We start from the raw sequence: 23,749 nt of genomic DNA, 5'->3' as shown, positions 1-23,749 counted from the left end.
TACCCAATAACAACTAACCATATTTTTTCAAGGTTTAATTACAGAGTGTTTTAGATACCCAATAACAAGTAACCACATTTTTTCAAGGTTTAATTACAAAGTGTTTTAGATACCCCCTGGTAATCACACTGTTAGTTATACCATAAACTGGTATCACATTGTTAATTGTACCGTGAACTAGTATGAGATTGTTAGCTATACCAAACACTGAATGGATAAGTGTTCTTTCTTGTTTATAAAGATACCTAAAGCTCCCACTTGCTGCGTATGGACAATCAAATATGTAAACAATCAAGGGACACTTTGCTATTAATTTATATAGATATAGTTGTTATTGGGTATCTAAAACACTCTGTAATTAAACCTCGACAAATATGGTTAGTTGTTATTGGGTATCTAAAACACTTTGTAATTAAACCTTGAAAAAATATGGTTACTTGTTATTGGGTATCTAAAACACTCTGTAATTAAACCTTTAAAACTTATGGTTAGTTGTTATTGGGTATCTAAAACACTTTGTAATTAAACCTCGAAAAATATGGTTAGTTGTTATTTTTATGGTATAACTAACAGTGTGATTACCAGTTTATGGTATAACTAACAGTGTCATATCATTCTGTGGTGTAACTAACAGTGCAAAAGCAGTTTATGATATAACTAACAGTGCAATTTCCCCGAAAGAGGGCCAAAGGCCGCCTGGAGGGGTCACCTGTTTAAACCATTTGCACCACTATAGTAGAGGGTTGTCTGTCAGTCAGTAGACACTAAAATGACGTCACATAAGAGATACTTAACGATGCAATTTGTACTGTCGTGACGTCAGTAAAACATACGCATGTCATAAATAATGAGGATAATTATGCACTTTGTAGGCTACAAACAGCATGACATATAAAAGTTCTGGTTTTATTTACTCTTGAAAAGGAACACTTTCGGGACCCTGCGAAAGTACGTCTAGTACAAGTTTTTGGTATAACTTATAATGTCACATCAGTCCATCATATAACTAACAGTTTCATACCAGTTTATGGTATAACTAGCTATGTCATATCAGTTTATGGTATTACTAACAATGTCACAGTGAAAGCAATGAAGATTTTGTAGGTTTTGAACCAAACTAAATAACAGTAAACTTTTTTCTGATTTACGGTATTTTCTTATTTCGAGCTCTTTTGTGTTTAGAACAATATATACTAACTTTTAAAGTATCAAACTGAATTTTTGTTCAATAAAGATCTTTCAAATGCGACTGTAGCTTTTTTTTGCCCCAAAACTTTGTCTTCAAAATAAGGGTGCGTCTTATATTCGGAAAAATACGGTAATTATGTGAGCTATGAAAATGAGGCCTAAAGAAACGTTGCAGGAAGGACAACACTAATAATGCAAATTATCGTGTGGGAAACTATAAAATGTATTTTGGACTTTCAGGTATTTCGCAAGTAGAACTATAAAGCGGTTGAGGTACATAGTCTCTCAGATTTAATTCAATTATTTTGCCTTATGTGTTATAAATAAGAAAAGAAAAATGACATGAGTACTAAAGCATACAATATCTATGTTACTTCTTATTGTGTGCAGCCACTTGAAAGATTGTTTGGTTGTAGTTAAGCGCAAAGCTACACGATGAGCTATCTGTGCTCTGCCCACCACGGGTATCGAAATCCGGTTTCTAGCATTGTATGTCCGCAGACATATCGCTGTGCCACTGTGTGGCATACGACTTGAAATTAAATCTAATAGATGATGTATCTATACTATTTTGTAGATCCAGCTTCCGCAGATACTCCAAAATTTAAGGTACTTCTTATGTAATTTCTAACTCTTTGTTGCTGTCTGTTTTGCCTTTCTTTTGGGCTTAATAGGCCTGATTTTCTTAGTTAACATAACTATTATCATCATAGGTTTGGAAGGGCTGTTCACACACTCTCCTTCCAGAAGTTAAACGTTAAATTTATTACGTTGCTTTGGTTTTCTCACTATTAATATATATACATGTATATAGAAAAGCGTGCTAATAAATAAATGATTTATAATAAAGTAACTTGGTCAAAATGTAGCCTATCCAATGCCCTAATCACGCTGCTATTGTCTCTAGGAGGATTTCTGTCGCAATGTTTATGAACCCACATGGTCCAATCAGTTCCGCTAAGTCCCATACAGTGGCATCTTCATCGCCCCCCTCCTCTTTTTTGCCCTACAGTAATTTAAATTATCTCTTTATTTAATCTTAATCGTGTTTTTCAGGCAATAACACGCCATCCCTTTCTTAACAAGCAAAATACTAGTCTTGCTAGCTGATTGGTTAAAAGGACGTCGGACTTTTGACGAGGGTCAGTTAACTGCATGTGAAACTACCTGGTTAACTCTGTACAAATACCAACAACACAAAAGGTTATCATCAAGGATCGGTAAACTAAGGTATAATTCTACGAGGTGGCAATGTCCGATAATAGTTTAAAGTCATATCAACTTGTTTCAATAATAATCGATATAGGTCATACCACAGTATGACTTAATATGTGATAGTCGGAAATGTCTAGTGTCTCTTATAGGTGACAAAAATTTAATTGTAAAACACATCCTTTTCTTTTAGTGCTTATTGTTGTATGTTTTCAAGCTGAAACTTTAAATATCAATAGGTTATGATAGGCGTTTCATGGAAAATAAGGAAGGCTATCGTGGTTACTCAATCCAATCAGTTAGTCCTATTATTGACGTATATTTGTTCTATGGCAAAAATAAATAAACAATAAGAAAATGAATTATCTCAAATGTAATTTCTTCTGTTGTATATGCAGCTGCTGTTTCTAATGGCTATAAAAACATATGTCAGTAAAACTGTGAAACAAAAAAACGTTAATTATATTCGTACAGATATGATTATCGCACCACCACCACCCCCAGTGGCACAGCGATATGTCTGCGAACTTACAACGCCAGAATCCGGGTTTCGATACCCATGGTGGGCAGAGCACAGATAGCCCAGTGTGTGTAGCTTTGTGTTTAATTACAAACAAACAATATGATTATTACGATTTTCAGGTTTGTTTTTTTTATCTTTGCAAAACTTGGAAAACATTTTGAGATTCGTTGAAACTTTCTTTAAAAATTTAAAGCTTTCTATATTAATGGAATATAAAATTTTATATCCTATATCAATACTGGTTTAGTTTTTGGCAGAGCTTGGAACAGTCAATTAATATATCACATATATCTTATATATCTTGCAATGATGCAAACAAACGAGAAGAAACGAAAGTATGAATATTTTATCATAGAAATAAACAACTACATCCTGAAAAACACAAAGAAAATTGAATTGAAAACAATTTTTAAAAACATAGTTTACAGCAAATTTAACCGCTCGTTGAAATGTATAAATCGAGAAAAACAAACAAGGAGGAATAGGATTTAAAAACAGGAGTACTATTACATCATTCCTTCATTGATGTGACGAGCTACCCTCGCCAATAATGCACAATATGCACAATTTTTAGATATTAAACAATGTGCATAATAAATAACAATATGCTAAAGTTGGTTGTACCGTCGAGCAAAGTACCAAACAGTTAACGTTTACATTTTGACTTCAGGAGAATCTGATTAAACATGTTCACTGTCTCTCAAGCCTGAATCCCACATCTTAGGACAAATGTGTTGTGGTCTACATGTTATTATATAGAACAGTTTTATAGTTGAAACGTATGTTTGTGGCAAAGAGAAATGCGGTGTTATTATTTTTTTAAGTTAGCTAAAATTATGAATTACATTACAAATGATATTGTAGTAAGTGCATAGTAGACTGTTTATTTTTCTTGAATTGAATGTACTTTCTAAAGATGAAGGTTTTGACTGTTGCAATTCAAATATTAATGAATGGAAAATGTATACATATTTACACATAGAACCAAACGGTTTAGTCTAAGCAATAATGTTCCTATAAACGTTTCGCTCAATTTTCTGATTGGGAAAAGAAAAATCAGCTTCTGTATGAAAAATGTTTTTGAATTTACGATGATTCTAAATTTTAAAACCAAACATCACGTGACACTTCATAACTCTGAAAAGTTCCAAGCACGGTTATGTCTCGTCAGTAAACGTACATATGTTCGAATATGCACTGATGACCCTTGACCTTCGTAACAGCAATAATCAAACTCTCTTATCTACAGGAAATGTAACTAGTTTTTGAGTTAGGATACGTACGAAGTGTAGACTTAAATACATTAAAAGCAGTCCAAAAATAATATGTTAAAAAAAAATTCTCCTCTAGCTTTCTTATGATAGATAAATACATTAATGTCAAGTATGTTGGACGACAAACAATAGTCTATGTCATTTCAGTAGTCACTGTACAACGTGTGTTTTATCTTAAGAGAAGATTAAACACTTATTTTCTTTGAGTTCGGGTCAATAACCTGTCTTTGTTCTCTGACCTACATTTGGTTTATGTACTATAATACAAATCAACTCACAAAAGGATCTCAGTGGTTAAAGCACGGAATAAATGAGCCATAGAACCAAGTAATGAAGTGTGCAAAGAAGCAAACACAAATCACATATACCTTAAAGTGTTCTTAAGTAAACTATCAAATCACAAAAAAACTTGCATAAAATAGCTCCAAACTCTTCAGCAAATTTAAAAAGTGGTCTTCCCTCTTAAGAAAAGTGAGGCCACTTTTTGAAAATACTGAAGGTTTGGGATAATGTTGTTTTTTTAACTTTGCAACATGTTATAGTATGTTATTATACCATCTTACTCCAAAATGATTAAATGTGTAAAGGATATTCTCAGCCCGATAACAAATAATTGTTGAATGATCCCAGTCTTAACCACAATCAGTAGACTTACTTTAATGCTATTCACCAAATAAAAGCTAAATATCATTCAAAATGCCTCTACTTAGTTAATAAATATCAAAGATTGGCACCTATTGAAATAACAGGACTTGACCTTGTTATATCCATTCTTGCGATTGCATTACCAAACACAAAACGTTATGAAGTTTAAATTACCCACAACTCTTTTTTTTTTACACGTAATGTACAGATTGTATATAGATGGAATATTCAAGGATATCTGTCATCAGCATAAACAAATTATATGAATTCCTCACAAACACGTGTTCACTAAGTTTCAAACCAGAAATATTTGCCATCTTTCCAATTAACAATATTTGGTACCATGTTACTTTATTAAAATTTGAACCATATTTCGTGGTCAGTCGTATTCTTACTCACAAGCCTCACAAGAAAACATGCGATATGTGGCTTATCATTAAATACAAACTTGAGTCGGATTTTGATGCATTTTTAGAATTGAATCGATCCTCAATTGCTTTATTATTACTTTGATTTCAACTTAGAGAAGACCTGATTACCTCACTAAATTATAGAGGCGCATAGTATGCCCTCATGATAGTTTTATTTGTATGCTTGTTTCAGAATAATTGCGCAATAGCTATCTACGGATAACCATCTCTAATTCTGAACCGATAAACTAGATGGGAGGAAGTTATTAAATTAAATACATCACAAGCTCCTCGAATTATTTTATAAGGCTGAATATTGGGACTTGATCGTTAATCTTATAGCACACTTGTGGCAACAATGTGCAGAGTGCATTTTTTTTATTTTTTTTTGCGGTATAAACCCTCGAATACGCAGACCAAGCGCTCTAACCACTAATAAGCCACGCATAGCTTGGCGTGATAGGACTTACGAGAATACCCACACCAACCTTGAAATATAGATATTAAATATCTCAAGAGAAGGTATAGTTACCATCGTTACCGTTTTGCTGATGTGCATGTAAAAAACATATAATTGATCATGAACAGCTAAAATAAGAACATATATATATATGTGTGTATTATTACGGAGATACAACTTAAAATGTAGATATTAGCTTCATTTCGATATGTTATAAATTCAGCACAATATATTTCTAAAATATAAAGTATGAATTTAGTGATGATACCTCTGAAGCTGTAATTGTACTTTATTTTGTTTAACTACACCCGATTTAAACATTATAGATTTTAAACAACATTTGTGTCTATTATAACATTAAAATTACGATGTTAAAACACAGCAGAGGCCGAACGTGACCTAGTGGTTAGCGTGTTGAAATGTGGATCTCTGGGTTCAGCATTCGCGTCACGTTATTGAAAAAAAAAATCGTTCTCCGCACTTGGTGATTTTTGTTGCGTTATAAGGATGAAGGTCAAATTCAACTATTCAGTTAAACAAAAGTTGGCGGTACGTTCTGCTAACTAAGTACCTTCCTTCTAGTCTATTAGTTCAAAATTAGGGACGGGTAGCGCAGATAGCAACTTTGCGCGAAACAGAAAATACAGCAGAAAATCTTCAGACCCACTTGAAGAATAAGCTATTTCTATAAATTATATCTATTCTGTAAAATACTTCAAAATCCTGGTTATATTTAGCTATACTTCAATCATTTGTTTATTTTCACACTTATGTAATTAATTTCGTTCATTTTTATATAATTTTCAGTTATATAAATAAAGAAAAGTAAAAATGTGTATTATTCCTTCTAACTAATAACGACTAAGCGTTGATTTGCCAGGAGTCTAAGTAGGACTTTATAGGAATTGATTTGTTTGGACGTTAAACTACAAACATTTGCAAAAAAAAAGGTCTACAAAAGAAGATTTCGCGCGATTTTACGTGCGGTAACCAAACCTGATAGTTTAAAGCTCTTATAAAGTAAACATAGCTATCATTCGGCGTCACTAGCACGAATGAGATTGGCTAAAATAGACTGCACATTAATTTAATTTCACTGGTGATTTAATCCTTCTGTTAATAGTCTATAAAACAGAGACGAGTGTGCTGAGAAGCTAGAGATTAATGTGGGAACTGCCACAAAGCTACATACTTACAGCATCAGTAACTACATGATGTCTTACTGATAAAACTGCAAATTAAAGTTACCTTATTCGTTCTCTAGAATATATCTGTATATCACAAACAGTTCTTTTTTAGACATATTTGCGACATTCACCCTAAATTTATTTCAAAATATCTAATTCGTCTGAAACATTTGTTACACCTAAACACACACATTTTTTACTTATTATAAAACGGATATTATTTTATACATTAAGTTGGTTAATGAGTAAATTATCTCTATAGAATAGCGCAACCTAACTAGCCGTAAACTTAACATACTAGTAGAACATAGGTTAGTTACGAAAAACCCTCTTACTCGTAAAACGCGATATAATATTTATATGATAAACCAGTACAAAAAACGGGGTACAGGCATTCTTCACATATGTGCTACACATAGCCATACCGGTGCGGTAACTATCCAATATCAAAAAAAACTTTCTGTCTGTCTGTCTGTGGACGCATCTCCTAAACGAATCGACCAAATTTGACAGTAGTAAACCAAACATTAAACTTTCCCATATGTTAAAAACTAAAAATATTTTTATAGAACAACACATATATCGTTACTGTAGTAACTATTGTAAATAGTTGAGTTTCAACAAAACTCACACCAAAACAAAATTCTACGAGTCAAAGATTATAAGTAAAATTCAGCCTTTTGGCTTGTCTCCCATAATAATCAAAATATACATTAATAAAATATCCAGCTATAACGCGGAGAACAAAGATCCTGCTGCTGTTGTAGTTTCCCGCTCTTTTCTGACTCACACCATTTAACATCCGGTTTATACTAGGGTTAGGATAAACGCTTTAGCCTGAATTCATAATTAAAATACGTTTTAGGATATTTCTTACTTCTTGATGTACAATATAGTTTTCCGTAGAAGCAAAATTCAATATTATTATTAAATTTAATGCATTAAATGTATTTAATTCAGACAGTAGAAATATTAACTACATCTCTACTGTGAACTGGGCTGCTTTGAACAAGAAGTGACGCAACTGCTTTGCATTTCTTCCAAGTTTCTCGACTCGACTTCTACACCTCATTTTCCCTGTCTTACAACTATTTTCTCGCTACTGAAAATCCTCCCAGAGATTTTGCTCATTTTTAGTCAGTTTGTGAAAAAAGAAAAAAACACGGAAGAGTTCAGTCTCCTTAAAATAACCTGTAAAAAATTTAAGGTAAGACATTTACAGTGCTTTACAAAAACTTCAAAAAGAAAGTTTATCCTGAACTGAGAAACGTTTACCAGATCACTCGAGCTTTCACCAAGAGCAGAGCTGGGTATGCAATTTGCCACTCAAAAAATTCAATTAGCCAAATTGCACATTTACTTAATTTGGCTTTTTTACTAGATTTCAGGCATATTTATGGTGAAGTAGAAACGCAAGTTAAATACAAACTTTCAAAACTTTGTTACCTCTGTTGAAATTCACTTGATGGTTCTTATCTCGAAAGGTTATGATGGAAGATTACTGTTTAAAACAAACATAAATCTTGAAGGATGTTTTGTGGATTTTTCTACATAAGACCTGTTTTTGAGTCTCTATTAGTCCTTAACTTTTTACAGTTTTTCCGTATTCTTTGCATGAAAATAAAATGATATTTAATGTTACGAATAGCACTATAAGATATTATTTTGTCCTTTTTTAGCTAAATTGTAAATGGTGATTCCATTTAGTTAAATTCGATTGGTATCTGACACCACCACAACAAAAACACTTTGATATAGGGCATTTTCGACGAAACATTAATTTAAATAGATTGGCATTTTCTAACAATGAAATGGTTGTAACGAAAGGCAACATACATATATATATTTCAATTGCTTCATCTTTTAAACAAACATTTCTTGAATCTGTGGTTTTTGTTTGAATGAGTCTCTGTGCACTGTGTATGAAATAAGCATACAAGAACCTGTTTCTTGACTGTTATCTCTGAATGACATCTGTATAGGTTGCAAGAATGTACAGCGGCAACATCTGAAGAGTTTCTTTCAAAATGTTCTTGTTTCGCCGATTTTTATTTTCCTTGTTCTCTATCCTTCCCGTTTCACAGGGTTCTTTCTCTTTGCTCTCAATTCAGTATAAAAGATAGCTATATGAAAGCTTCCTTTTCTCCTCTTCTTTACTGGATTTCCAGATTAGATGGAAACAACTAGACGGGATCTAATTAAACGCTAAGATTAACATCTCTCTAAAGACGACATTCCTGTGTGAATAACTTGAGTGAATGAAGGAAGCTGCAAGGAGTTTTGCATCGAATACAACTCGAGAATGAAATTTTACATAAGGTAATGTATTACATGTTTCAAAATACCAATATTTTTACTTGTATTGTACAATATTTAAAAAATTACAAGAAACTACAGAAACAAGAGCGAAGTTAAACCGAGCTCTGAAAATGGAAATCAGTTATATAAATCGTCTTTACTATTGTACTTAACATTGTACAGATACTATGCAATTGTACAAAATGTGAATTAGTACTAAATGAAACAAATCATATATTTCAAGTGTTTGGATTTTGCATTTATACTAAAGCTACTAAAAGCTATCTACTGGCCAGAGGAAAGATACCCAGTTTACAGTCTCCTACCATTTCCATCTGCTGTCATTCTTATAAGGCATTCACAGCTTAAAGGCGAGAAATATTTTGTATTATCGCGTGGATTCGAAGCCGGCTCACCAGCTCTAACTCAGTTCAACCCGTAAGTACTTCAAACAATTAAACTTTAAAAAAATAGCACTTTTTTAAGTCACAGTATGCAACACCAAAATATGGTTAGCGCGTCTGGACTGCAAATTCGAGAATTTAAGGTCCACGTTCCTTTGCTATAAAAATGCGCTCCGCATTTTGGTTCCACAGGTGTGCTATAAGAGTGACGGTCAAATCAACTATTTGGTCAGATAAAAGTAGCCCAAAAGGTGGTGGTGGTGGGTGAAGTTGCCAACTTAGTCTATCGCTTTAAAATTAAGGACGGCAGTGGGCAGTTAGCCATTTGTGTATAGTTTTGCAAGGAATTCTGAATAAACAAATAGCCACAAAAATATTAGATACAATAATTGTTATTTCAACTGTTTTTGGAAAACATCCTTTCTATATTAATTGCTGACGAAAAATTCAGCATCTAGTAAAAAAAAATGAAATGATAGATTCTTCAGGTAGATGTTTCGTTTCAACGTTTTAATTGCGGAAATCGGTTATAGATGAGGTTGAAACAGTAGGTGAAAATACCTGTCAAATTATTGTAATTGTCTTTCAAATACTAGTCTTTAATTTCATAAATTATATCGATCGAAATAAAATACTTTTAACGCAGTTTATACTGTTAATGTCTGTTTTTGTAGTAAACTTTTAATGTTCATAAAATCAAAAACTTTTCACCAACACAAGGTTGTTCAATTTGTAACCAATTAATCTATTAGTAAAAAAAAAACTGAATATTTTTTCCATTCTATTTATTTTACCAGAGGAATATAACAGTTATAAAAAAAATTATACGATACATAATTAAAAAACGTTTTCCTCAGATGTTGAGTAAACTAAAACTGATCCTTAGATGGTGCTGCATTTACATTGGAAAGTAAATGTTTCTTTTACTTTCAGGTAAACAAATAGATGTATTATATCCTGATTTTTATGAGCATATACACTGTTATATATATAACAAAGCATGTCTTTTTAATTTAGTCTTGGCGGAATGTTTCTGACAAAACTAGAGCAAAGAGAAGATACTTTTATGTGTAAACTTCACTTATTTTGTTACCCCTCATTTTAATGATGTTAAAAGTTTTGAAATGACTAGTGATAGATTCTTCTTTATAAGCCCTTTTTTTCAGTTTCAACATATTATAAAAAAAAGAACTTACAGCGTACAAAACCATGGGACTGTCTGTCACTGTTCCTTTCTTTTGACTCTTTCAAGAGGTGACCATACCTTTAAATGGAAAGGAAATGAAACTGATGCTATCACGGGTACAGGAAGCTCGCGCTAAAATCTTGTAATTATAATATATTAGCTTTGATTTAGAGCTTTATTTTGAAGATGAAGGTCATTGATTTCAAATCTCTAATACTATCTAAGTAAGTATTTTCAATGAAATTATTGAGATGTAATGATGTAATTCGTGTGAGGTTTAACGTGAGTTAAAGTGGATTCAATACCTATTCCGTGTACTATAACAATATATGTATATATAATGTCAAGATGAATGAAACAGAGAAAGTAAGTATAAAAATATATATATTTAACACAGAACAAAAGTAATACGTCCAATTTTAAGTTAACACCTTCAAACACAATTCCACGTTTAGATAAGAGATATTATATACCAGCAAAGACAAATGATCTTCATACCCATGATGGCTCAAGTCCAGCGTTTGCTAGTCAGACAGTGGACGTTCTACAGTTATCAGCTGTTATTCATTCTGTTCTCTGCCAATCAACTTGAAAGGATTGTGTTTTCTTTCTTTGGGACAAGCTGATAAGGTACTATTACCTATATCAAAACATGATATGAAACTATTAGTTATATCATAAATTGATATGAAAATGTTAGTTATACCTTAAACTGGTATGTCATTGTTAGTTATATCATAAACTGATATGGCACTGTTAGCTATATCATAAAGTGATATTTCCAATATCATACCTTTCTTCTCAGAAGAACAAGAAGAGCAACTTAAGGTCTACATCGTAAAAATGGAGTCTTGTTTTCATGGCCTCACAACAGATGACGTAAGTTTGATGGCCTACCAACTGGTTCAACGAAATCAGATTAAGCACGCATTTAAAGGATCTGCAGCTCTAGATTGGGTAAAAGGCTTTCTGAAACGTAGTCCTTCTGTCCTTAAGTCCACTGCCTATGAAGGGGTTGGGGAATTCATCTGTGATAAATGCTTATAGGTTTTGTTTGCATTGGTTGCTGAAGATGTAGTCTCCCTCTGCAAAGGCATTATTGGATGTTTGGCTGCTTTTGCCCACACAGTGGTTATCTTTGTCCGAATGACTGATTCTTTTTGTCCGACGAGTTGGCAAAAGGAAACTGTTTGGATACCTTACCATTTTCGTTATTTTTTTGGGGGGGGGGGTTATTAAGCAGTGAGACTTTTTAACTTTTCTATAAAGGAATTTCATCTATTTCTACATCATTGGTAACTTCCAACTTTTCGAACTACAATATATATCGAGAATTTGTATTAAATAGATTCTCTTGACCGGTCTTCCCCTATATCATAGATTGATACGACAATGTTAGTTATATCGTAAACTGATATGAAATTTTTACTTATACCATAAACTGATATGACACTGTACGTTATATCATAAACTGATATAATTTAGTTTTTTATTATTTAGGGAGCATTATAAATAGTTATGTTTTTAAAAGAAAAAAAACTACAATTGTTATAAATAACACATTCAATTGAACTAAACTATGCATGCCTATTTAAATATATTTACACATGGCTTGTGTATATCGTATATATATATTATTCATACCTTCAGTGAAAAGGACGCAAGCAGATTTTGTCATCAAATTTTGGGGTAAAAAAGTGAGTCTTAAACACAGAAAAATACAGTAATTATACATAATGAATGATCATTTATGAATGTTTATTTATACTTTTGTAACATTATAAAGGTTTCTTTTTTTAGCATTTCTAGTAATTAAACAAGGTTATACTAATTTGTATTAACAACAAATCTTTAGGTCAACCGAACCAATTGTGTATTTTTCTTATAGCAAAGTACGGTCCACAAAACCTGGAAATTCAGGAAAGTTGGAATATAATACAAGGGTTTGTGAGACTTAATGTGAGAAAACATCTGTCCTCCAAGATATGAGCAATCTTGACAGAAAATCTGCTAGCTATCCTTACAGTTCCTGATGATTACAGGCTTTGTGAGAATCTTTACAGACATTGTATTTCAGTGACATCATGGTCTCAGGCAAAGTTTAGTAAAACAACCCTCCATCAATCAAGAAAAGAAAACGATTGTATTCACTCCAGTTATTTTCGTTTTTGGGTTGATGACCACCACTGGATTCACCATATATCAGTGCATAATCAGTAAAATTTGCAAGAGGGTTAACTCTCTCACAATAAGGTTTGTCAAATTGACTGCTTTTGTAACCATTTTATACTTGTTACAGTTTCCATATTATAACTTTTATTACAGTATGTGTATCTTCACAAAATTTGGCAGTCTTTTAGTAAACATTACAAATCTTTTGTACACAAAATTTTAATTTTTTAATGAAATATTTTTAATAAAAATTAGTCCATGAATATATATATTCTTTTTACTAGTCCAAATAAAAAGTGATTTCCACGTTAAGATTAAAAATATTTTCTTCATCTCGAAAATTTCAAATTTCATTTGTGTAATATCTGAAACCTCCTGAATAAATTTCAAACAGTTTTTTTTTCAGTAAAACTTTATATTTTATCTGTTATTTTCTCAACCCCAACTCTATACAAAATTGGTCAGTTTGACCAATCTCGCAACCACACACAGAAATTAAAGTACCCTTATTTTCTTTCTAGAAGGACTTCAAGTTGTAACATGAAACTACATTTGTTTATCCTAAGTAGCTTTAAACTGATAACAGTATACATCTATTTATACTTCATTGTTATATTTCCCTTTGAACTGTGTCTAACTATCATTCAAGCCATAATAAGTTGCAAATCACTTGGCAAACATGCAGCTCACTTTACAAATAAAACTAATCATGAGCATATCTTGTGAAAATTTTTTATTTTCTTATTATTTATATTATCTAATCTAACCTTAACTAACCTAAAAAGTTTCACATTTTAGTTATTTTGTGATAATAAATAAAGAATACACATGAAAAACAAGAAATAAAGTACTTACCTGGATCTTGTTTTTTCTGTCAACTGTTGATGACACATAACCATACTTTTTTTTTATAATAATGGTACTACTGCATTAAATAATTTTTTATTTAATTAAATAATGCTCCAAAGAATAAAGAACAACAACATACAAAAAGTAGAATATGAACCACAACTATCACAAATTTTCTGGCTTTTTAACTAGAAATTCAAGTAAGCTTATCAACTCGTTTCCTGTGGGAGTAAAGCTTGAACTGGAAATGAAACTGACAATTCTCCATACAGCAAACAATGACAGAGTAAAACCTTGGCTTTCTAGTGGTTATAAATAATTATTAAACATCAGAAAGAACTATTGGAAATTTCTGAAAGAGAGGATGTAATAGGTGAATGTAGCAAGAGAGGTCTGATTTTCTATTTGACAGCTCTGTAACCAAATAAGATTGAAAGCTATAATAAAACATTTTGTTTTGCTGGAGCAATGACAACATTATAATGAGTAATTTATGTTAAATTTATTACATCTTGAAGCAGTAGCAAATAAATTATTGATGTGGGAATACCTAGAGAGAAAATCTCCCAATTCTCATACTAGGAGAAATTCAGGATTTTTTTAATATTGCCTTATAAAATCAAGAACTTAAAACTTATAAATATTAAAAAATGGACAATTAACTATGATTTTATACTATATTAGTCTACCATGATAAGAAAGTGGTTTAGTTAAATTTTGAATGCAATTCACTAAAAACCTTGTGACATGCACACAAAAGGATGCTCGTAGTGAGAAAGTTAAGGAAATACTGTATGTGTGCTTCCTGGAGGTAGAATACCATACATGACCTGATTAACTCAGTTATAATGTATGGATTTTGGTGAAACACATTAATCTATGGTCTCTGAATAGGACTTTTTAATAAAATACAGAAAAGTTCAGTTTATAATGAATTATACCTACTTGGCCTTTTTTACAAGCAGATGCTAGCTTCTTTCCATTAGGTGACCATGCTATGCATAACACCCAGTTTGTGTGTCCTAAAAGTAATATTACAAATTTCATAAACATGATCTTAATGACTCCTTATTTCATACTTGATAGATTCAAAAGATGTGTTCAATAAGAAGGTTACATATAATGAAAATTAAGGAACTTATTAATATCAGGAATGTCCAAATACCATTAAAAACCTCAAGGTCTTTTACTTTCTTAAGTAACTGTACACAAACAAGAAAACAATTTGAGGCTCAACTTCAATATCTCATATCTCATCTAGGTTTTGTTTGAAAAAAAGAATAAAGTTTCACATTCACAGTAGATACATATATAAATTTTAACATATTTATGATATTAATATTTCACTAATTTGGTTCTGAAGAGAAGTAAACTTTACTTGAACCACATCATATCATCAAAAATTAAAACTACTTGTAGTATGACAATAAACACATAAAAATAATCAACTTTTTGTATTATGAATAAAAAACACAAAATCCAAAGCTTTTGTTTGGCACAATTAGAGGTAAAATCGTTAATATTGGTTATAGCTGACTAGTTTTGGTAACATAGTTACCAACATAAGGGCTAGTGTCAGATTTTGTTTTGTTTTTTACTCTTAATATATAAGCACAAGATGTTTGAAAAGGAATTACAACTTTTAGTACTTTATATATTCAACAATCTATATATTTCTCTTAAAACAGTATTTTCAGAAATTCTTTCAAAGAATGGCATTAACCACAAATAAAATCCCAATTCCTTTAGCAATTACCTCAAAATTAGGTTTTAACAATCAAGAAACTATTAGTAATTAAAATTAATATTAGCTGATACAGGTTAAAGAGCTTAAGGTATTGAGGTACATGTATTCATTCACCAAGTTTCAATTAGCTGAGAGAAACTCTTTAAAGAGCACCAAACCAATTTAAGGAAAACAAAATTAAGGTATTTTCAGTACTTCACTGCAATAAGCAGATTCATTTGTCTAGTGTACAAAACAAATTCAGGAAAATGGCAAATTCGAATTTTTGAACCCTAAAATCATAAATTGACCTTACAAAAATTGACATGTTTTGGTGGTAACTTTGAACAAGAGAAAACCTACTAGACCAATTTCTCATAGAAAACTTAAGTTTAGAGTTCAATCTTTTGTTTTTATAAATGCAACAAAACTCCCAAAATGTCTTGGTATTGATGAAAGGTGTTCTTAAAACTGGACTGCTTTGGCTCAGGGCCATTCCATTTTGACCTTGATTTGCTCTGTGAAAGTATGTTTGTGATATCTATGACACCCTGCACACTTAGCAGAAACAGGAATAAATGTTCTTTAATTATTTCTTATGACTTTCATTGGTTAAGGTCTCATCAATAATATCTAAGTATATTACTGAATGGTCTAAAACAATGCAAATGGTTACCATGAAAAAATAAAGTATTTTATTTTCAGTATTCCTTCTACTTTGTAATATTCTTGTCCTCTTTTGATTTGATTCAAATATTTTTGTGCAACATCACTTTCTGATCAGTTTAACTTAGCAGGAATCCCACTGACTGCATCGATCAACATCACTTGCAACAAAGACTACAGTACGCATGACTTTCAAATATCTTCCCACTGAGATAGTGTTTAGCACTGAAAACAGATCTTTTATATGTAAATTACTTTGCACAAAGCAGTGGAATTTCACAATAATATTGAAAAAATGGGGGAAAAGAACTCATTTTCAAATGCAGCTTTCTATGTAAGAGGTGAACCAATGAGCATAAAAGTTGCATTACTCAAAAGCTCTAATACTAAATTATCATTGAAAGCCAATTTTTAGAGCTTTATCATTTGCAAGATATTTTAATGAGCAATACAGCCTGTAATTTCTGTATGATCTACTGTCAATTTTAGAGTTAAATATAAATAAAATGAAGTAAAAAGTAATAAGTAATAGGCTTAGCAACACAAAACAGAAAAAAAAAGTTTTAAAGTCTGCAAATTTCAAAGATAATATCATTCAGTTAAGAACTGAATAAAAAGCAAAACTAAATATTAGGAAGTTGAGTCTTGATGAGTTGTTTTAATTCAATAATTATTTCATACATTTGGAACTCGAAATAGTTAAACCTCTCTACCTTTGCATGTAAACTGAGGAGTTTCAGTGTGAATATCCCAGAATCTGACAGTTGTGTCTCCTGAACCACTTGCAAGAAATCTGGGTGAGATATATATTAATGTTCACTTTCAAGGACCTGCACAACAAATATAAAAAAATTGTCTTTTTCATGACATAACTATTTTACTCTTTAACTTATTCACCTATAAAAGACTTCCTTGGCATACAAAGAAAAATAGTTGAATATTTGAATTTCTTTGATTCACTGAAGTTTTTTGTATAATACCCAAAGGCATATACATGTGTATGTACATACATATAAGCACACACACACACACACACATATATCAGTCCACATCTAATTGTTAAAACACTTAAGTATTTTATTTTATACAACCTATCTAAATTACTTTACTTACATATCTTTACTTGCATGTTTCTTTAATCATTAAGGGGTAAGTGACAGTATTAGTCAAGTTTACTTTTGTGATTTAAACTATCCACATTAAAGCATTCTCTCAACAATATACAAATACTAAATGGTTTAAACCATGTTTTTAATTGGCCTTATCACAAAATAATACACTGATAAGAACACAGACTAATTTGATCTTGTCTGCATATCACACACACACATGCATAATTTGAAGTCTTAATTCACATATGCTAACAAACATTTTTAAACTAAGATTTAAATCCATCTAAATTTCTGCATTCATATATTTAAATATCTGAAGCTCCTGGAGGGATACAAGACTTCACTGTTAATACAAATATGATTCATGTTTACAAAGACTAGTCTTGTCGTTAAACTTTTTTCTTCTTCTGTTGATTTAAAATATTTTATTCAAATACTTCAAGCTCATACTAACATTGATTAGTTAAGTTATTATGCAAAAAAAATATATAAATAAACATTTATGGCATATCATTTATTATGGACAAATATTTCACTGTCTTACCTCCCATCTGGACTAAAAGCAACTGATATAACAGCTTCTGCATGACCTGGAATTGAACTTGTACATCTCGTAACTGCCTGTACTCGGAAAACAGCTTGCGCAGCATATACAATTTCAACTACTTTCTCTGATTCAATAGGTTTCCCTTCCAATGCTTTTTTCAAATTTTCAGTTATTTCAACTTCATTGACAAAAAAAAGATATGGTGTCTGTTCTCCCTATAACACAAAACAAGTGAAAATTACAGATTGTTTCATGTTATACATGTAAACTGAAGTATAAAATCTTGACACTGTGAAATAAAGTCAAATTTATAACAGCATTTAACCAATCTAATACCAATGTATATGTACAAGTAAGTAGCAGTTCTCATTCTACTGAAACATAGCACATTCTGAAATGGTTTTAAATGTAGCAATAAAAGTAAAAATCAAGCACTTGTTTACAGGTATTTAAAACAGCAAGTACACTTTAAGTTTCCTCAGTGTTTTTTGAATTTTAGAGTAGGATTTAATAGAACATGTAAAAAAATGCATTTTAATATCTATCATATAAAACTAATTAGTGCTTTTTAATAAACAAACAAATCACAAGATAAATGCCATTTGTTACTTTTTAAAGATAAAACTACTTATCAAATTTAAATTTAATGGTGAAAACCAATTTTATAAATAGCTCAGAGAACACCATCTTATACAATGAATTTGAATAAATACAATTATTTGAATGAATATTGGTAATCTATTGAGATTTTATTTGATAGTTTTTTTTAGGCTACATTCTTATGGAATCAGTAAAAAAGTTCAAAAGTAGACGAAAAAAACTGGCTTGATAGTATAAAGTTGGCAGTGGTGATAACTGGTCATTTTCCTGTTACACATGAACTATTGAGATCTTTCAAGTGCTTGTTTTGTGACGTTTTTGATCATTACTTGTACCAATTAGTTGAGAATCTATTTGGTCAGTAATATTTACAAATTTGCTGATAAAGATAGAATGATGGAAAATGCTTCTTTAATCCTTACAAGTAGCAAAAAAATAGGAAAACAAATTTTATAACTTAAAGTATAAACTAATGCACTTAAGTAAGAAAACTTGGAGAAGCTATAGTTCTTCTGTAGTTGTGTGTTTGAATTTCTCCAAGTTTCCTGCATAGCACTAAACTAGCAATGTTACATATAAGGTATGTACACGCACATCAGTCTATATTGTAACTGTTGAACCACTTTAGCATTTTAGACAAAAGTATATGCATAAAAAAAAAAGCTGAATGAGGCTAAATTTCTTCTTTATTTCATATTGAACTACTACTTCTTAGTTAAAAAAATTCATGACACACAAGTCTTTTTTAAGGTAAACCTGGTGAGAAAAGGAAACTTAGTCGATGACTGTCATAATTATCATCTGGAACAGTCAAAAGAAGAAGAGTTTACTTTTTATGTAAATACTTAAATTTCATATTTTAAAAATTAATTCTAAACTTCACAGTTAGATTGCCATTCAGGCCAACTTGATGGTTATGTTCCTGAATGCAACATGACCTATCTGATATAAATAAGACATTGTCTTATCATGTGATGGTTTATTTACAATATTGTGCAAGTTAGTTTTTTTATTACATGAGTATGAAATCTAAAAACACGCAGTGCAACTTCTACACTAAGCCTGCAGGATTAGGTAATGAAAACTGATAATTCAAACCTTTTGTAACAATGCATTACATATAAGCTGGAGTTTTTCAACAGTTATATCCAAGGGTAGTTCAAATGGAGCTCCTGTTGTTTCACCTGCTTCACTCTTAAATTGAGCAAAAATTCTCTGTATGTTGGAATTCTCTTCGACTTCCATATCTTCAGATAGTCTCTATAAGAAACAAAAGAAATAGGAAAAAAATACCTTGTTGTCATACACAATATATTAAAATACCCACTTAAACAAAAACACATTAAGATCATAGTAGATCTTCCAACTACTCAACCCTCCAAAACATTTAAACTTACAACGTGATTGAAACTAATTTATGCACATGAACAACTATGAACAAAGATTAAACATTCTTGAAAATAATAAAGATCAGAGACAACTATCCTGCCACCAAAATCAACTGTATTCAGAACTTCAACTATCTAAAATTATGTGAATTCTTATGGGTAAAATAATAGTGAGAAAAAGGAAACTCATTTGATAAGTATCTTAACTGTTCATTAAAACATTGATGCTTAATTTCTGAAAATGATAGATAGCAACAAAAAAAAAGATATTTAATTTTTTTTGAGATACTGAAATTTAATTGCAAACTTAACAATTAGATTGCCTTTCTGTCACTTTGTTCAATGCAACAAAACATCATCTACCTCATAAAAGAAAAACATTTGACCAATTATGCCATGAATGAATATGTAACACACCAGTTCTTGTTCATACACAAATACATCTAATGAGACAAATTTAACAAGATAATAAAAATACACACATAAAATGAAAAGTCCATGTTACGAACTACAGAATTCTTGAAATATGACAAACTTATCAATTGAAACTACAGAAATATTAAAAAATCGACTGAATCATATACATTTATCAGAGAGATCACATTTCCCTGACTTTTCAGATAAAATTCCATATTTTTTCAGATATGAACACCCAACACTAATATTTCAACTTTTCTTCATAATTCTATCTCATTAGCACCACTTTATCTTATAATCTGGTTGCAAATAGTAATAAAAAGTTTAGAACATACTTAGTTCAGACTATGGTAAGACAAAAATATATCTTAAAAACACTGCAACTTGATGGTAGACAATGAAATGTTTTGGGGATTTTAATTTAGGTCAGTATTGAATTATGTAAAAAGTTCTACCAGAGTAGTTGCTAAAAAATCTATAATAACAATTAATAATAATTAGCCTTAATTATGAGTAACAGACAAACCACAAAAAGCCTCTATGACCTTAGGTCACCATTTTGGTATCTTTGCTGTTAGTGCTGTTTTCTGCCCTTGAAGTAAAATCACATTACTGAAGAGGAATTTGATTAGGTTTATGTTATGGTGAATAAAGCATAATTGATGGCATAACAGGAATGTTTTAATACATAGTCCATTTATATATGTGTATTTACAACAGCCAGTTTAGGCTTACATGGAAGTGTCACGTAATAATTGTAATTATTCTAATTAAGAATATAATTCCTGTTAGTTTTACTCTTATTAGGTTAATCTTACAATATAGTTAATGCAAGCTGTATTACAATTACTGAAATTTTATTTTTATTATTACTGTGATTATTCTTATGCTTTATTATCTCAAACAAACTTAGGCAAGTTTTTGTGTTTAACTTTATTTATTAATTCCAGCTTCCTGTTTAGTAAATTAATCATGCATGTAGAGGATAGTTAGTTGGATTAGTTGTGTTAGATACAACCCATAGTATGTTTAGTAAATTATTTTTCTATTTATTACAATTAACTTTGTTATTTTAACTGGAGTATTAATATTTAACTACTTATTACAAAATGTTGTTGTTGGTACTATAGCATGCAGTCTACACAGATACTATCATCATCACCATTTTATCCTTCATTTATTTGCAATTGGTGCCATTTATTATAAATAATGCTTTTAAACTAATAAATTACAAAATATCATTACACAATGTTTTGGAGGCAAATATAATCAGAATGAAATAAATTACAACAATCAAAACTAGCACAATTATAACCTAAATTTAAAGCACTTTTTTTGGAACATACAACTTATTAGATTATTATTATTTGCTGAAGAAAAATGTGAATAGATATAAATTTTTTAGCCAAAAATTATGTTTCAGTGAATCATTAAAATGGTAGTGATGATAGTAAATGTGTAGACTGCATGCTATAGTGTAAATATCTTTGTAGACCACATGCTATAGTAGCACCATGTTTTGTTTTTTTTATGTTCATAAACATTAGTTCTATTCTGTACTTTCCTTCTATCCAACTCTATACTTCAACAGTAACATGTCATAGTAATTTATCTCGGATGTCAAGCTACTGTTAAAGTTACTGTCTAGATCTTGTTATGGAGAATTAAAAAATGTTTTACATTCCTTATGATACACTTTTTATGGACAGGGAAATCAGTAATCGCACATGAAACAAAGAAATAGCTTTTATGTTTTGTAAGAAGTTGTTATTTTTTCATTGCTAGTTTCTTTAACAGTATTGACTAAAATGTTTTATATATATTTTATTACATGTTATTAATTTGCATTGTTGATTTAGTATATGAATTGAGGACTAACCTAAGTCTGAGCTGCAAAATTGCTTAAGGTACTATATGATAATATTGTTAACAGTGGAGGTATTCAACTGATAAACTAATGCATTGTAGCAATTACAAGATTTTGTTTGAAGAATTTACATATTCCTAGTATGAATAGTATATCAAACTAACTATATTTATTAATTTTCAGTTTGATCTGTGTAATTAGCTTGCTCTGATTAAAAGCTATTAAATTAAAGAATGAAAATAATTTACACTAGAATTACTTGTTCCAGCAGAACTGAATTGATCAAAGTGTTACTATTTCATGGCAAAACATCAACACTGCAATTTTTAGAATGACAAACATTACTAATACATTAAACAAACACATATACACAAAAGAACAAAAACTGAAGACAGTCCATTATAATTTGCATACACTCTAAGTTAGATAATTATTACACAAGCATGTTAAAATTATTCATGAAACAAAATATTGATCAAATAAAACTGTGTAAAGTTATAAAGTGTATACTGATTCTTGACAAACCAAAAAGTTTTAGAAAATTAGTAAGATTAAAAACACTTTCATATTTCAACTTGGAAAATTTGACCCTTTTCAGGATTACCACTATGACGAGTTAAATACCCTACACTATTCAAAGTTTATTATGGATGTGATGATTTTTATAATTGCTTGAGAAATGTAATACACATGTGACACTAGAATATTTTGTGCCAATGTACTTAGCAGAGTTAAGGTTTATATATTTGTAAAGTAGTAAAAATAAGTATGGAATTGCATAATGAGAACTTAGCATCATCATGTGAAACTGGGCAAAAGTTGTCAACAATCGCAAAACAATGAAGTGGAAACATCTTAAAATGCAATACAAAAATGTAAAAACAAATGTCCAAACCAATATAGTCACGAGTGTTGTCTAACTGCATACTAGCATTCAAATGGCACTGAAGATAGTTTGCCCCTTCAATTATACATCAGCATAAGTAAGAATCTGCAACAACAAATGAACATATTTGAAATTATTAGAGGGCCTGCTTCAGATAATTGAACCCATAATGTCCTGAACCAAACTAAAAATTCACTGTGTGCAAGCACCTGAGCCAGGCCCTTTAATAATTTCAAATCTGTTCATTTGCTGTTGCAGATTTGTACCCATGTTGGTGTATAACTGAAGAGATGGAATATCTTCAACATCCTCTGGATGCTATTGTGCATTTATACACACTATATAGATTGACTTTTTTTTTTGGCATGTCTTGCCTTTACATTTTTGGATTACATACATACTTATATATAAATTACATATATAGTTTAAAATATAAAATTACAAGAACTGTGAAGAGTAAAGATGTTGCACTTTGCACTTATTCTTTACAACTGTTAAAAATATATTTAATTTACAATACTTGTACTACTAGATGTACTAGAACTTAGATATTAGAATGTTAAGCCCAGCAAATTTCAATATTTAAAAATATTTTAAATCACATAATACTGACTGATGTTTAGAGAACATAATTAAGAATACATTATATGACCTTGAGCCCCGGGCCCGGCATGGCCAGGTGGATAAGGCGCTCGACTCGCAATCTGAGGGTCGCGGGTTCGAATCCGCATC

At 30.7% G+C, this 23,749-nt stretch overlaps 1 protein-coding gene across 4 annotated transcripts in view; it reads right to left on the bottom strand.

Annotated features, from left to right (window-relative positions):
• Window positions 1-23,749, bottom strand: part of LOC106473848 (notchless protein homolog 1-like) — a 38,279-nt gene that overhangs the window by 12,761 nt on the left and 1,769 nt on the right. For all 4 annotated transcript variants that reach the window (XM_022403195.1, XM_013934535.2, XM_013934550.2 and 1 more), the window contains exons 2-5: window positions 19,558-19,719; window positions 17,857-18,074; window positions 16,914-16,993; window positions 14,754-14,830 (exon numbers count right to left, since the gene is read on the bottom strand). In XM_022403195.1, the coding sequence (XP_022258903.1) occupies window positions 14,754-14,830; window positions 16,914-16,993; window positions 17,857-18,074; window positions 19,558-19,704 (522 nt within the window). In that variant the 5' untranslated portion in view covers window positions 19,705-19,719. The remainder of the gene's footprint in view (window positions 1-14,753; window positions 14,831-16,913; window positions 16,994-17,856; window positions 18,075-19,557; window positions 19,720-23,749) is intronic.

This window comes from Limulus polyphemus, unplaced genomic scaffold (genome assembly GCF_000517525.1).
Source record: "Limulus polyphemus unplaced genomic scaffold, Limulus_polyphemus-2.1.2 Scaffold134, whole genome shotgun sequence".
NCBI lineage: Eukaryota > Metazoa > Arthropoda > Merostomata > Xiphosura > Limulidae > Limulus > Limulus polyphemus.
This window is presented reverse-complemented; position numbering and strand designations above follow the sequence as displayed.